This window comes from Labrus mixtus, chromosome 18 (assembly GCF_963584025.1).
Source record: "Labrus mixtus chromosome 18, fLabMix1.1, whole genome shotgun sequence".
NCBI classification, from domain to species: Eukaryota; Metazoa; Chordata; class Actinopteri; order Labriformes; family Labridae; genus Labrus; species Labrus mixtus.
Genome location: NC_083629.1, coordinates 24947423 through 24963281, shown reverse-complemented (window position 1 = coordinate 24963281; position 15859 = coordinate 24947423). Strand labels below are relative to the sequence as shown.

Sequence of the window (15859 nt, the reverse complement as noted above, 5' to 3'; positions counted from 1 at the left end):
ATATATTGTTTTATGTTGTGAATACTGTGCTCTGTGTTGGCAGTTACTATGAAGAAACACATGAGGTTCCCTTTTCACCCATAGACTGTTAATAATAATCTTTATACAGTCTATGGTTTCCCCACAGTGTCTCAAAAATAAAGCAGAGTGGTACCTCCTACCATGCCCCATTTGTGCATCCATACATCTATGTATCTAACCCATAGACTGTAAATATTATCTAACCCAGATTATTATTATTATTGTTTACAGTCTATGATCTAACTCCAGTGAAATAGTATGTGCATACACAGTCTGTATATGCAAACTCGGGCTAGTGCAATCACATCAGCATTAGGGAAATGTCTAATTTACACCAATATCTCATGTATTGGTGTAATACCAATAATGCCAATACTTCATGTACTCCAGGCAGCATGTCTAGATGACAAAATAAAATTATAAAAACCAAAACAAATAAAATATAACATCCAAACTGAGAAAAAAATCACAATACAAAGATATATAAAATACACTTAAATAAATAAAAATAAAATAAGCTATAACTGGGGGGCTTTAATTGATGTAAAACTCAAGTAATTCACAGACACTTAAGGCACTTTTTTAGTTTTCTTTGTTTTACAAAGATGAATATTAGATTTTCAAGTCATTTTTAAGTCAACCAAATTTGTAAAAACGTAAACTTAATATAGAAATGAACTATAATCAAAATATGATGACATAACATCATCTTTGACTGTAAATATGAACACACCAACTTTTACCAAATGACTCATGAACCCTTCAGTCTGCCACCTTTGGACTGAACGCTGCGGTCTAATCCCGCCTACTTTATCACGATTGGCAGGCGCCACATCCAATCAGAGTTCCACACCCCAACAAACAAGGCAGCCGCGTCACATGATTGGTGGAGCGGCTGGGAGGCGGGAGAAAGGCAGATACATTAAAAACGTGGCACATAAACACTCCTACTTCAGTTTCAAACGCGGAAAGAGATAACCACACATGAAACAGTGCAGAAAAACTTGCTTCGGATATCAAGACAGAGATATTTAACGTCGAATCAACCGCGGGAAGCACGACTGAGAGATAAGTTAACACCATGTCAAGAAGGAGAGCCGTTTTAAGAGGTGGGATTGTTATTGTAGGCCACTTGACAGTTTCTTCGTCGCTGAGTTTCATTTACTGAGAAGTAGCTAGTGCCTTATAAGCTAACATTTTATGTTTGGACTTTACCTTTGACTACCTCACAGGTGGGACTCCTCCTCCTGTCAACAGAATCCGAGAAAACTCGAGACTAATGCGCACACACGTGAGTATGACGCAGGCTCCGGGAAACTTTGCTTGTGTTGTCGTTATTGTGGTTTAACAGGTCTTTCCAGTTTTACATGTGTTGCTGGAAACATGACAGCATTTCAAGGTCACTTAGAAGATATAGAAATAGTTATGTTAACAACAGGCAGGAAATAAGTTATAAATATCCTAGAAGAAGAAGAAGTTATGTTTTATTAATCCCAAAGAGGAAGTCACTTTTACACTCTGATATTGAAACATGCTGCAAAATGAGACACACATGCATACAGAGGCAATTCTTGTCAACAGGCGACTGGGGCCCTGATGGCTCACAAACTTTTATTCACAGTAGTCGCTTAAAATGTGCAAATTTTGCAATGACAGAAGGAAACCTCCCCATCTGACAGCACTCGATCTCGTTGCCTTGCTCAGCGTTGCGTGCATTATTTCTGTGAAAACTAAAGTTTGTCAATGAAAGTCAACCAAGAAAAAATAAGATAAATTATCCGTCTTGAGGAGATAAAACATTAACAGGAAAAAAAGAGGAAGAGGAGTAATCGTCGGGACAATGGCAAACATAATAGGGCCACCAATTGTTTTTGACTGGGGCCCCAACAGACTCTAGAATCGCCACTTGGCTTCCCGTGTTTTCTGCCAAACGACCAATCAAGAAGAGTTTGTTTACAGAGAATTGAAAACGTAGAAGAGGGACACATTTGAGACAGAATAACCAGCTGATTGTCTCTGTTTGTTTCCTATTTAATCACTTTATCACCGACAATATACAAATCTCAAGGCTGCATGATGTCTTGTCTCTGTGTTCATGAAAGACTGGCACATCTCCAAGTGAGTGCTGGATCAAAAAATAAAAAAGGTATAAAGGAGCAAACAAGACCTGCACTCAAAGGAACTCCCATTTAAAGGATTTATTGACTCAGACGTTTCAAGGAGGAGCACATCGACTCGATGCGTCACTTGTCAATAAATCATTGGATTGAGGATCTTGTTTGCATCTTTGTCTCTGTGCAACACAATCATTATTAATCTAATGACGGGGTAATCTAGAGAAGGGTTGGGCTCCAGGAAATACTTTAGCATAGTCAACAAGCATTCGGGTGACAATGGCCAGAAAACTTTGACGGATGCATATGAAGTCACCTTGTTCTCTTCTTCTCAGGAAACTGTGGTTGATTTCATTAGTGGACGTCGTCCTACGGGCTCCATCCTAGATGTCTTCGCTAATGGCTTCGGTAAGAAACGTTCTGATCCGTCTGATCTGTTGAAGGTTATTTTTAAAGAAACTGGAGATTACACAACACCCAGTATTGTTGGATTCAAAGCAGTGAAACAATCCTTACTATGTTTCTACACCTGGTTGACGGGTGGTAACACACATTTACCGCCTTCTTGATTAGTTCTACTTTCATCCTATACATGCTCATGTTTTCCCAGTGTTGCAATTCGCCCATCAACCCCAGCAGGTTGCCCAGATTAGAAAGTTGACAGATCTTAACAGTTGTCGCACATGCATGCCTGAAAATGTCTTAAATGTCAGACTGCTCTTAAATCTTCCTGTGATGGTTGTTCACACATGTCCCTCACTGCTATCCCTGTCGATGGGGATCATTACGATCACAGAGATTGCACAAGACAGGCGCATACAGTCCACGGTCCTGTGGGGGGGTCTCAGGATATCAACCTCATCACCCCCTCCTACTAGCTAGCAGGGAATTTCCTGAATATTTCCTGCCGTGTTCCCACAACAGCTAATCCCGTCTTCAATCTGAAAAATGTACTCAGGGGTTTGGAAAGAAAACTTCAGGTTCAAGGTAGTCGGAGCAAGAAAGGGGGCCATTTGTTTTCACATGTGCAGCTCACCCTGAAAATTTCTACTACCAGACTGTCTTGTTGTACAAAGGAGGTCAGGATGCATCAACACAATCTGGAGTTCTCTATTCAAGCTCAAGGCTTCCACACTTACAGCTGTGCAGTAGACGAGCTCTAGAAAATATATCACCCTTTTCTCCTCTGCCTCAAAGTTAGTTTAGAGCTATAAAAGTAGTCCTACGATATCTCCAACTTTGTGTTTTACTGTCAGAGATTAAGAGCAGGACAGGAGTCCTGCAGGGTGTGTAATGCAGGAGACGGCAGGTTTCTTCCACTTAATGCTGCGTGTTGTTTTTTATTGAGCTGTTAAAGTTGAACTTTGACACCACATGTAAAACACCTGAGTTAAGAGGGGAGGAAGAACTAACCTCTTTTGTGTTGAATGGAGTTTGGTAGAAATGGTTGTTCTCTACAAAGCAAAGGTTGGGAACCAATGTGACCCCAGGTTGGGAACCAATGTGACCCCAGGTTGGGAACCAATGTGACCCCAGGTTGGGAACCAAAGTGACCCCAGGTTGGGAACCAATGTGACCCCAGGTTGGGAACCAATGTGACCCCAGGTTGGGAACCAATGTGACCCCAGGTTGGGAACCAAAGTGACCCCAGGTTGGGAACCAATGTGACCCCAGGTTGGGAACCAATGTGACCCCTGGTTAGGAACCAGTGTGACCCCAGGTTGGGAACCAATGTGACCCCAGGTTGGGAACCAATGTGACTCCAGGTTGGGAACCAATGTGACCCCAGGTTGGGAACCAATGTGACCCCAAGTTGGGAACCAATGTGACCCCAGGTTGGGAACCAATGTGACCCCAGGTTGGGAACCAATGTGACCCCAAGTTGGGAACCAATGTGACCCCAGTTTGGGAAATGTGACCCCAAATTGGGAACCAATGTGACCCCAAATTGGGAACCAATGTGACCCCAGGTTTTTTCGATGATGCCCTTGAAATCTTAGCAACATTAGAAAATGAACAAAATCCTCTTGTGTGTTTTTCTTTGTATCTCCTAGGTTTAGATTTTTTAAGGAGCTTTGGCGGAGACCTTGACGATGACATCATATATTCTGATGACGACGACGACTATTATGATCGCCTGAGTCCACAATATTCCCCCAACAGGACATTGCAACCACATCCAAGAATAAGACAACTCACAGAGGAGGTAGTACAATTCAGTTTCACTTTTGTGGAAGGGAAACTCAAAGACTCCGCCCACTTTTATTCTTAGTGGTTTATGATGTGATATAAGTGCGTCAGGGACTCGTGCACTGGATGATATGAGAAGTTAATCATATTTACCTTCAAAATGGGAACATGTCAGACTTGTGTTTTGTGTTTTGAAATGTATTCTCTGAACTTCTTTGGCGTTGGCTGAAATTGGAGATATATAAACCCTGAGTTCACAGGTTTGTGTTTTATTCACAGGAAGCTGATAAACATGCAAAAGAATTGATAGAAGAAGAGGAGCGGAGTAAGGAGCGAACTGAGAGGAACAAGCGCAAAAAAATGGTCAGTGACAGCATTATTTCCAGGATGTAACGCGTCATGTCTTCAGAACAGAATTAAACCACATCTTTCTTTCTTCCTTCCTCTACTCACCCACCTTTAAAAAAAAGAGGCATTTCAAAGGATCGTTGTATTGGGCATGCATGTGCTGATGTGAACAGAAACAGGAGGGGAACTGGTTCTCTCGATCAACCAGCAGCACTTCATGTAGCAGGCTGAGAGCTCGACTCCCGTACTGTAGCTAGTAGGAGAGCAAACAGCTGGTTCTAAAAGAGCGACACAGCTGCACAGAAACTGAGCGTAGTGGACTTTAAGGAACACAATAGAAATCGTCACGCAGGTGGACAGTTGAAATATTTTCTCTCTCTGGGAGACCTCCAAATTCAGACTGCGTCTCATATTCTGGGTTTTACATAACTGTGCAGAACTTTATCCAATCAGTTGATTAATGCCGCGTTCCATTTACCTCGGAAGTGGGAAGTGGGAACTGGGAATGACTCACAACCGAGTCACCTGCGTTCCAGTTGCAAGTCCGACAAGCAACATGGACGCGTCCAGGAGTACCTTTGTTTTGGTAGCTAATACCAGACAATAACAACACACTACATGATACAATTGGTCTGATTGATTTAATTACACAAAAAGACGACTAAGCTGCTAATAAACTCAACAATTTGCATCTTAAATATCCCTTTCGATGCACATTGGTTCCATTTGACACTTCTGACTGGGAACTGGGAATTTCCCACTTCTGAGATCAACTGGAACGCAGCATAATCGTTTCAATAATCAATGGCTAGTTATCAGAAGTGTTAAATCTCTAATAGAGTGAACGACTCTGCCAGTAAACACTACAGACATGATGATGGAAACATCTTTAGTTATTGGTTTCTAAACAAAAATGCCGCAGTGCGAGCAGCCCAAAAAGTCGACATGAAAACGGGTCATTACACACGAGGTATGTTAAACTCGAGGCCTCCTTGGATCAGATTGTAAACACGCTTTTGTAACGACAAAGGAGAGAGATCAAGGTCACTCGAGTTCGCGTGAGATTCAAGGTGTGACTCACCTCAGGGCGGGGCTCTCCTCATAATGGAACTAATGTTTGACATGTGAGTCAGCCTGCATGTTCACATGACCAGTGAAGTCGAGTTACTGCGACAGCTCAATCAGACCTTCATACAGTCGACCTTTTCAACGTCACAAACCAAACCAGCTGCAAACTGATTTCCTTCCATGCATGTACCTCGCCATGTTGATCCCTTCGTTGTGTCTTCTTCTACACATTTATGCTGTTTGATTTCCAGGTGTGTGTGTACACATTCTTACTGTCCAGAGTAAATAGACCCCCAATTAGGCCTGCATGATATGGGAGAAATATGCAGACATATTCCCACAGTCCAAAGACATGCTCGTTAGGTTAACTGGAGACTCTAAATTCCCTGTAGGTGTGAATGTGAGTGTGTCTGGTTGTCTGTCTCTATATGTCAGCCTCCTCAAATGTACAAAAGTCTGCTTCTTTGCTCCTGACACTTCGTCCTTTTTTGTTTTCAGCGTAAAAAAGAAAAGAAACGATTAGAGAAGGAGAATGCAGTGAAAAGCGTTATACCTGTAAGTCCTTCTTTATTTTAATGTGGTTAAACTTTATAGTCTGGAAGTAAAACTTTCCAAAGCCGTGATGTGAACCGTGATGTGTTTTTCTTCTTCTTCCATTTCAGGAGGAAGAACAAAGGAAATCAGACTCCTCAGAAAATCAAGAAGAAAGTCCGAAAATTGAAACTAAATTAATGGCAAATGAATCTTGTGAACGTGGAAAATCACCACATGAACCTGAAGCTGCCGCATGTGAGCAGAGAGAAGATGGAGATAAAGAAGAAAATCTTTTGAAAATTAATAATGAAGAAGAATTGGAACTAAAGGTTGGTCAGTTTCAAACATTGTGGTAATCTTATTAAAAAGGTTTTCAGGAATGCTTTGACGTGTTGTGAAGTTTTCTTACTTGTGTTTCTTTCTTCATCCTCAGCAGGATTTGGAAATTAAAAATTCTGACGCTCGTGCGGATGAACCGGCGCCAGAGGAGACGTCTGACGAGAGGCCTGCAGAGGAAGAGAAGATAGAGGGAAAAAATGAAGAATTGAAAGTTCAACAACCGCCGGAGGAAAAGCCAAAAGTTGAGGAGCAACCAAACGTTCAAAAGATAGAAGAGAAACATGAACCCGTTAAAGAGGTGGGGACAGAACACACTCAGAGGTTTATTATTTTATCTATCAGATGTAATCATGGTGAAGACTTTTAATCTCTAAGTTGTTTTTTTGTTTTTAAATGGATGATAAAATGTAACTGCTTGAATTTCAAAAAATCTGCAAAATTTAGACAATTTAGGTCGCACTCACATGAGGCAAAGTTACTCTGCTGAAGCACGATTTCCCCCCCAACATTTTGATTTCACCACTTTTAATGAAAGTCTCCATATGCAGATAAATTAACCCTTTAACGCCCGACAGAAAGCTTCACACAAAGTGTTTCCTGCAGTGCTCAGACTCATTTTCTTCCTGCACTTTTAACAGGAAACGACGGATCCCACCGCAGAACAGTTTGCAAGTAGAAGCCGAGAGCTCGCCGGTGAGTTTTTTTTTTTCATCCATTCAAACTTCGACTGAGCGAACACGACGAGGCACTGACTGTCCGTGCTCTTTTTGTTCCAGGTAATGGAAATCGCTTGGCTGCACATGGACAGTACGAGTTGGCCGTGAAATACTTTACAGACGCCATTAAATACAACCCAAAGGAGTTTAGGTAAGAACATTGACTTCAGGCTTCATTAAAGCGCTCTGCAGCGGTGACCAATGAGACGTGCTCTGACCGCTGTGTGTTTGTTCTGTGTGCTTCAGGTTATTTGGAAATCGGTCGTTCTGTTATGAGAGAATGGAGCAGTATGAAAACGCTCTCAGGGATGCTGACTTAGCACTTTGCATGGAGCCAAACTGGATTAAAGGTTTATTTAGGAAAGGGAAAGCTCTCTGTGGACTCAAGGTGAATCGCTGCTCCGGTTGTCTAATTAACCCTTTAAGTGTTTTTATATGAAGTATGTCTTTTGTGTGGTTAGAATTTAGAGAAAAGAGTAACAAAAAACTGTAGAAACACCTGCAGTACATCTCAAAGCATACAGGCGAGAGGGTGTTACTCTAATACAAGCAACACTTAAATGTGTCTCCTGTGATTCCTTTCCTCGATTCTCCAGAAATACTACGAGGCCTCGTTGATCTATAAGGAGGTTTTGAAGTTGGAGAGTGCGAGCACTGAAGCCAGGCTAGAGCTGAAACGAGCGCAGACGCTGCACCTCATGGTAAGAGACAAAAAACCATCAACAAAGCTTCAATGGAAATGCTTAAAAAACCACTGGAAACATCTGGAGCCCGTCTGAGCAGTGATGGTTCAAACTGGAGGTCAAGGACGGCGCCCTCATGCGTCAGCTGTTGTTGTTTGTCGCCGTGCTCTGAGTTGAAAGAAAATCAACTTTTAGCGCCGCCCTCATTAATCTCATCTTCTCCCACACCCACGAATCAAAATCAAGAAGGGGCGGGACTTCTGAAATTTGTCAACAACAATGGCGGAGGCTACAGCGGTGTGACATGTTCTCTCTGCCCTGATTAAATTTCACTCTGTATTTATTTTGAGCTCTAATGTAAAGGGAAGCTGCCGACAGTGGTCAAAACATTCTGTCTGCTTCTTTTTTCTTAATGTTTGTCTGGTGGTATCGAGTCACATTAAGAGTCTCTTTCCTTCCAACGTCTCTCCTAGGAAATGGGATTCACCTGGGCGCAGAGCTCTGAGGCCCTGAAATCACACGCCACGTTAGAGGAAGCCGTGGAAGCTCTGTTCTGTGGAGATAATGCTCAAAGTCCTGGAGGTGAAATATCCACAAAGACGCTTCTGTGACGTCCTGCTGGTCGATACGCTCTCTCTTACCGTCTGCTCGTTCTCTTTAGATGCCGGTGACTGCAGGGAAATTACAAACAAGCCCGTGTGGCATGAAGAAGAAGAAGAAAAAGAAAAAGAAGACGAGTGGGTCGTCCTGCCGACGAGTCGTCCCAGAGCGCAGCAGGTTAAAGAGTCCGAGGCGGCGGGACCGGTCAGATCCAAATCTCAGTCTCCCACACCCGGTCTGAAGAGCCCAGTGAAACCGTAAGTCGACCACTGATCATTCCATCGTTCATCGAGTGGTTTCATGTCTGAGTAGAAGCGTTTGTTTCATCACTTCCTCTTTTCTCCAAAGGACTCTTTTCTCCGTTTGGGTTGGATCCTTGGCTCCAGATGTCACCTACGCAACGCTGCACGAGCTCTTCAGCAGGTAGAGCATCACAAATTATAAACTTCTTAAAATGTATATTAAATATTCCTATGGACTGAATTTTACATTTAAAGGGGACATATTCTGAAAAATCTACTTTTAGTGTTTTTGAACATATATCTGTGTAACCTGAGAGTCTACTGACCCACAACATGTGAAATAAACTCATCCAGTCCTTTGTTTGTGGTCTGCATAAGTCTTACAACACAGAGAAAAATGCTCTGTTTCTAATGTGCTCTCCTTGTGATGTCAGAGTGGGATTCTGGTAAAAACAAAAAATCCCCTCCCCTCCCCTGGTATCTCCACCCATGGACTCCACCCCCAGCCTAGAACAAAACTTTAGCACAGGTCGGCCATTTTTATTCTCTCTACAGAGGAGTGATGTCTACTGGGAAAATTCAGGGGGCGGGGTCATTACATTTAAAGAGACACACACACACCAAAACAGAGCGTTCTGAGAGAGCTGGTTTATACAGGGTCACAAACCTCCTCTGGTGCTTGATTCATGTTATATTTTGACCAAAGCACAACACAGATGTTTCATTTAGACCACAGGGGGACTGTTTGAAAAGGTGGATGAGGGGACTGTTTGAAAAGGTGGAGGAGGAGGACTGTTTGAAAAGGTGGAGGAGAGGACTGTTTGAAAAGGTGGGGGAGGGGACTGTTTGAAAAGGTGGGGGAGGGGACTGTTTGAAAAGGTGGAGGAGGGGACTGTTTGAAAAGGTGGGGGAGAGGACTGTTTGAAAAGGTGGAGGAGGGGGCTGTTTGAAAAGGTGGAGGAGGACTGTTTGAAAGGTGGGGGAGGGGACTGTTTGAAAAGGTGGGGGAGGATATGTCCTCTTTAAATATAAGATCGATAACCTCGAATCAGGGCGACCATCCTGCACAAGTTTTCAGCTCATGTGTTCTCGCTCTTTTCTTCCCGCCGTCTCTCAGAGTGGGGACGGTGCACAGCATCAAGATGCTGCTGGAGCAACAGTGCGCCTTCATCAACTACACCCGGAGAGAAGACTGTGATAGCGCAGTCCTGTGTATCAATGTACGTATCTGTTACATTCAATTATACTTAGAGTACGGGCTGTCCTGCGTTAACTAGTTAATCGTTATTAATGACGTGTTATTATGTCGTAACGTTGACCTTTGTTACTGTTCCTATAAGCGGTTTGATGACAGTTTGTGATCACTTCCTGTTTCTGAGCTTAACTTCATGTCCTAACCTTCCATCTACAGGAATCTTACTTTATTTCAAAATAAAAGCATGGTTTAATTCAAATACTTAAAACCTAATTAACCACAATTAACTCTCAATTAACAATTAACCGCTATTAAACATTTGAATCCTTTGACAGCCCTTATTTACATACAGGACATTTAGCTAACTTTGTTGAAATTGTTCAACCGGTTTGATGATGTTAATTGAAACATTTTTGTTCGAGGTGTAACATCCTGTTTCTTCTTTAGGGAATGGTTGTAGAGGGGGCTCCACTCTCTGTACGACATCCGGGTAAATTTAGCAGCGGACTCAGGTAAGAACTTTATCATCTTATTCTGATTTTAGCTTTTTGTTATAAAATAAGACTTTACTTTTTTTCAAATGTTGAATGATTTACAAGAAAACCAGCGATTGTTGTCCAGTGTTTATTTCTCTAAAACTCTGCAGCTGTAAAAGAGCAGTATGTAACTCTGACCCCTAGTGTTTAAAATGAGTACTGCAGTCTAAATTCTAAACATTATAGAGAGCTGTCTCCCCCCCCCCTCCTCCTCTCTAGAGTCGATGCTCACTCAGGTCACCATGTGGTGGACTCTGAAGCTTCAGTGTTTATCCAGCTCTGCATGGGTCTGTAAACCTTTCTGTGTTCTAACCTCTCTCCATTTTTCAAAAGCATCTCCAATATTGATCCTAGTTTGAGCACGTTTCTGCTCGTGGAGCTTATTAGAAACATGCAGAGGCTTTTTAGGTCGGGTACAATCACTTCTATCTGAACCACTTCTCTTGCCCGCTTCCATCGCTGCAACACCTGTTGACCTGATAACTGCTCTCATATCTGAAAAACCGAGGGGCGTCCAAAACTGCCGTGTTAACATGCATTCTGAGAAAAAAAAAAAAAACCTCTGCTCACTTTTGTAACAGCTCATACAAGAAGGAGTGCTTCTTCTGGAGGACGTCGGGCTGCACGAGGCAGGACTGCACCTTCAGACACGTCCTGGAGAACAAGAACATCGACCAGGCCAAGTTCACCAACAGACTGGGAAATTTTCACATGTAGGGAAACACAAACCACAAGCATGCAGCGCTTGCTTCAACATTTGACGTGGCGGTGACGCTGAATTCGTCTGCTTTTTGCACTTTCATGTTTCCTGTTTTAGCTGCAGAAAAATCTCAATTGTGTTTGGATTTGTCATGTTTAGTTGCATGTTTGATGAAAGGCCCCACTACTGTTGGGACAAATACAAAGTGCCCATCAAACTATAATAATAAAAGTTCTGTATTAAGGTCATAAATAATAAACACTAGGCTTTAGGCATTCCTTATGAGCGTCACTTTTCAGGGATTGTTTTAAATTCTCTTAACTGTTCAAAGATTGTGTTTAAGGATCTGTATCTGCTGAGTCGGATTGTTTTTAAAAAAAAGCAACACTTCCTGTTTTTTAAGCCACCACTAGATGGCGGTGTTACCTTTTTTATCAATCAAACTATGGGGGCTGCAAATTGTTCTGCTTTCTTTGCTTTTTTTTTTTTTTTTTTTAAAGAAGCAGCGACTTGACCGAGCCTCTTTAACGTGCCATGTTTGATCATGTGAGGGCGTCTGATACTAATTCCTTAAAAAAGAAGTGCCTTTTAGTTGCACTGTGGCTGCACTACGAGTTTCCCCAGGAGGAACTAAAGCCTCAACTTTAAAGCTTCATGTTGGACCGTCAATATTAATATAAAGAAGCCAAAGACTTGGTGTTGTACTGAACGGTTTAGACGAGTGGTTCTAGATAACGTCCCTCCTTTTGCAGTATTTTCTCACTGAATTATGACAAAACAAAAACTGGTGATACACACTTGTTGAGGTGGACAACTGTCTGCTAACATCACCCTTTAAAAAGACAATCTGGGGAAAGTATTTTATCGAGCGTTATGAAAACATGTTCTTCCTGATCCTGAAGGTTTCAAAGCTTCTTACTGCTGTTCATCATTTCTGTTCTCTGCAACTAAAAATCTGTTTCCTTGACTCTGTCTTTCATTTAAAACTCCTGTGGAGGAGTTTATAGAAGATTATGAAACATACTGAAAATCATACTGAGATAGAAAAGCAAAACAAGACCATCAGTGGAAAGATTTTAGAGTCAGTAAATGCTGCAGCAGCCCCAGTGTTCGATGAGAGGATTTACAACACGCTGCTTAAACGGCTTTTGTTTACGTTTCTGCAGCAGAATAAATCAAAGAGATTTTCTGACACAAAGCATTACGGGGGGGGGGGGGGGGGGCAGTAGCCTAGTGGTGAGTGCATACACAGAGGCTTTCAGTCCCCCAAGCAGGCGGCCTGGGTTAAATTCCAACACTTTTACACCGCAGGTTACCCCTACACTTTTTACACACTGATGGTAGAGGCTGCTGAGTTAAGAGTCCAACACTATTATCTCATCCATTCATACACAGCTGACGAAGCAGAGGGAGCAACTTGGGGGTAAGTGTCTTGCCCAAGGACACATCGGACATCATCATCAACCTTTATTTAAGTTCTCTGAGAGATCATTGAGGGCGACTCTCATTTACAATGATGCCGAGAAAACATACATAAATGATAAACAACGAGAAATTAGATAAAGCTACTACAGAGAATAAAATCAATAAAAGCAAAAAAAAAACAATAAAATATATACACTAAAGTGATAAGTCAGTAATTAAAATCAAATAAAACAGTTACAGTCAGGTATTGGGCGGTTCAAAATAATATTTCTAAAGTGTCCATAAGGGATAAAAGTGCTCAAGTTCAGGTCCTGTTGTAAAATATTCCAGGGGTACATGTTGCTGCAGGAGCTGGGGATCGAACCCCTGACCTTCCAGATGAGGGACGATGACTCTACTAACTGAGCCTGCCTCTAACTGACACACAGACTCCCATGCTGTCAGACTTTCATTCTCATCATCATAAAGTAAAATAGTCTAAACTGTAACTTTGTGTGATTTGGGACACAGCTATGAGGTGAGAGGACGCTGCAGCTTGAGGATGCAGAGATCTTGTTTTTCTGCTGTCCCACTGTGAGATCAGTCCCCTCAGCAGCTTCAGGCCGCTGCTGCGTCCTTGAGAAAGAAAGAAGCAGCCTGAGTTTAACTGGGAACGATGGTGAAAACCTCTCAACGACTAACTGATCTAACGCGGGGTTCTTCTTCTAAGCCTAAAATACCTCTCCTCAAATCTCCCCGACTGTGTCTCCTTGCCGTCGATGCGGGTGGGATTTGTGTGAATCCCCTCCTTCGCTGGCGCCCAGCAGGTTTGACTCGAGCACAGACCAAGGTCACTCCTCCTGCGACTCCCCTCGTGTTACGCAATGTTTGTGGTGTGAGTTACAAAAACCTCTCCAAAGAGCTGAATAATTAGATTTTAAAAACGAGGAGGGGGAAGAGAAGTTGAGGTATTTAGCCGTGAGAGGTGCTTAGTGTCGACCTTGCAGACGGAGCAGCTGGACTGGGGGGGGCATTAATTGGCTGATGGTGGCATACCTCACAAAGTCCTTTTTGATCCCTGTGAGATTTGAGAGCATGAAAGGCCTGTAACACTAATAACATGAACTCCACCTGAACCCAAAAGCAGCTCGGGTGAAAAATATCTCACTGCAGAAGAAACCTCTTTAAACGGAGATGAGGAGGTCAAAGTTCCCAAACAAACAAAAATCGACATCCTGCCGATCCCTTACTTAACTAAAGCAAACAGCTGGGAGATTAAGTGCAACATGCTAAAAGGCTGCATCGTTTGTCGAGCTCTTAACGCATTTCTCTCCCTCCCACTATGAGGAAAAAGGAAGAAGGAAACACAGGAGTGAACGAGGAGACATGACACGCTGCTCTCCCACTCTTTGATTTTTGATGTATGACTTTGCAGCATTTAAACCCTCCTCACTCCCCCCCCTCTCGACTGAAGCTTTGAGTTGCACTACGCGGGGAATCTCATTTTTATTCTAATTCTGTGGCTTCTCTCTTTTTGGTAAATAAACAAATGTCGCTGTGACATGAGGGAGTAGCTGACTCACGCTGCGTGTATCAACAGCGTGATTTTGCTTCTCAGGGAGCCAAAATAAATCCTGATCGCTTTACAGACTTCTGCTTGAACTCTGTAACTCCTCCCTGCACGCCCGCTGCTGTTTGTTTGTCCTCCTTTAAGAGATGACACTTCTAACATATCAGTGTTTGTAGTTTGGGGCAAAACAACAAAGTTAACTTCTTTATTTTGCTCTGCGGGAACGTTGTCGCATTCAGCTTCCTTCAGTTTTTGTTTATTTAACGAAAGACGTTTCAGTTTGTGAAGATCGTTTCTGTCCCCCTCTCAGACTTTAGAAATACTAACATCAACTATCCTTAGTGGTGTGTCTTAAAGGTGACATATCCTCCTCCTCTTCAATCAGTTTAAATAAAGTGTCAGAGCTCCTCAAAACATGTGTGTGAAGTTTCTTGTTCTAAATCCACTCTGATCCTGTATTTGATCATGTCTATAAACCCCTCTATTTCAGCCCTGCTCAGAACAGGCTGTTTCTGTGTCTGTACCTTTAAATATGTAAATGAGCTGTGTCTGACCACGCCCCCTCTCTGGAAGGGCTTGGGTGTACTCTGTCTTTCTCGCTCCATGTCCTATTGTTTACGGTGAGAAGGCAGACTCAGAGGGCAGAACAAACACCTAGCTGTGGGAGTGTCACCCACCTGGGGGAGGGGCTACTGCCCTTTGTGATGTCATGAAGGGAAAATCTCCAAACGGCCTGTTTGAGCACACTTTTTCTGAAAAGTGGATCAGGCAGAAGACGGAGAGGATGGACTTTTCTCATCATTGGGGGGTTTGTAGACGGACTAGAGACACATGTTAGAGTTAGAGAAACATGGGGAAGAGGATTTTATAGAATATGTGTCTCCACGTCAACTGACAATGGTAGGTTAACCGGCTTTTTTTCACAACCAACACGCTATGTAACCGCTGTTACTCTAATATGCAGATTTTAAAGATCAACGAGATACTGTTAACGGTGGACTCACACAAAGAGGAAGCATCTGGTCCACTGCAGCCTCATCCCGACCCGGCGCTCGTTCTCTTTGTTGCTCTGTGAAAATGAATACAGTAATTGTCACAATGAGAAATTGACCTTCTCTTTAATCGAGAGACCCTCCCTCCCCCTCCCCATCCCCCCCCCCCCCCCCCCCCCCCCCCCCTTAACAAGTTGAAATAATGCAAACCCAATTAGGGAATTGATTGCTTGCTTTCATTTTCCTCATTTGCATCCGGGTCATATAGAGAAGATAAATGAAACGCCTCGCCTATTGTCCACACTGTCATTCTTGGTGGCGGAGCGTCGATTGCTAAGACAGGAGCGAGAGAGAGAGAGCGCTCTTTTGTCTCCGCTTGAAGGACTAATCTGTGATAATCTGCTGCTGTTGAAACACCTACAGACAGAAGGAGACCTATAGAGGATTATAAACGCCCTCGCTCTTTCACGCCTCTGTACAAATACACGATAATGAGATCATTTATTGTAACATTTAGAGGGCGATTTGACTCTTTATGCACGTTTTTAAACTCGCTGCTAAGGATGCAAAGAAAGGACTCTGAATAGTGTCACCTGGAAATGTAAAG

General features: G+C 42.8%; 1 protein-coding gene across 2 annotated transcripts; it reads left to right on the top strand.

The window, feature by feature from the left end:
* Positions 1–965: 965 nt before the first annotated feature.
* si:dkey-33c12.4 (uncharacterized protein LOC560112 homolog) lies at positions 966–12253 on the top strand. 2 transcript variants are annotated; one of them, XM_061062776.1, is made up of 18 exons: positions 966–1130; positions 1254–1312; positions 2471–2543; positions 4190–4341; positions 4605–4688; positions 6240–6296; positions 6404–6604; positions 6712–6912; positions 7253–7307; positions 7391–7481; positions 7577–7718; positions 7927–8031; positions 8487–8595; positions 8675–8870; positions 8962–9036; positions 9973–10075; positions 10498–10562; positions 11168–12253. In XM_061062776.1, the coding sequence occupies exons 1-18, from the start codon at positions 1103–1105 to the stop codon at positions 11301–11303; spliced, it is 1932 nt and encodes a 643-aa protein (XP_060918759.1). In that variant the 5' UTR covers positions 966–1102; the 3' UTR covers positions 11304–12253. The 2 variants fall into 2 exon arrangements, with proteins under 2 accessions (XP_060918759.1, XP_060918758.1); XM_061062775.1 differs by having other exon boundaries at positions 6709–6912.
* Positions 12254–15859: the final 3606 nt, after the last annotated feature.

Coding starts and splice junctions, on each gene's coding strand:
- si:dkey-33c12.4 (XM_061062775.1), top strand. CDS start 1,103: ATGTCAAGAAGGAGAGCCGTTTTAAGAG. Junction 1,131..1,253: donor AAGGAGAGCCGTTTTAAGAG/GTGGGATTGTTA, acceptor ACTACCTCACAG/GTGGGACTCCTCCTCCTGTC. Junction 7,719..7,926: donor AAGCTCTCTGTGGACTCAAG/GTGAATCGCTGC, acceptor TCGATTCTCCAG/AAATACTACGAGGCCTCGTT.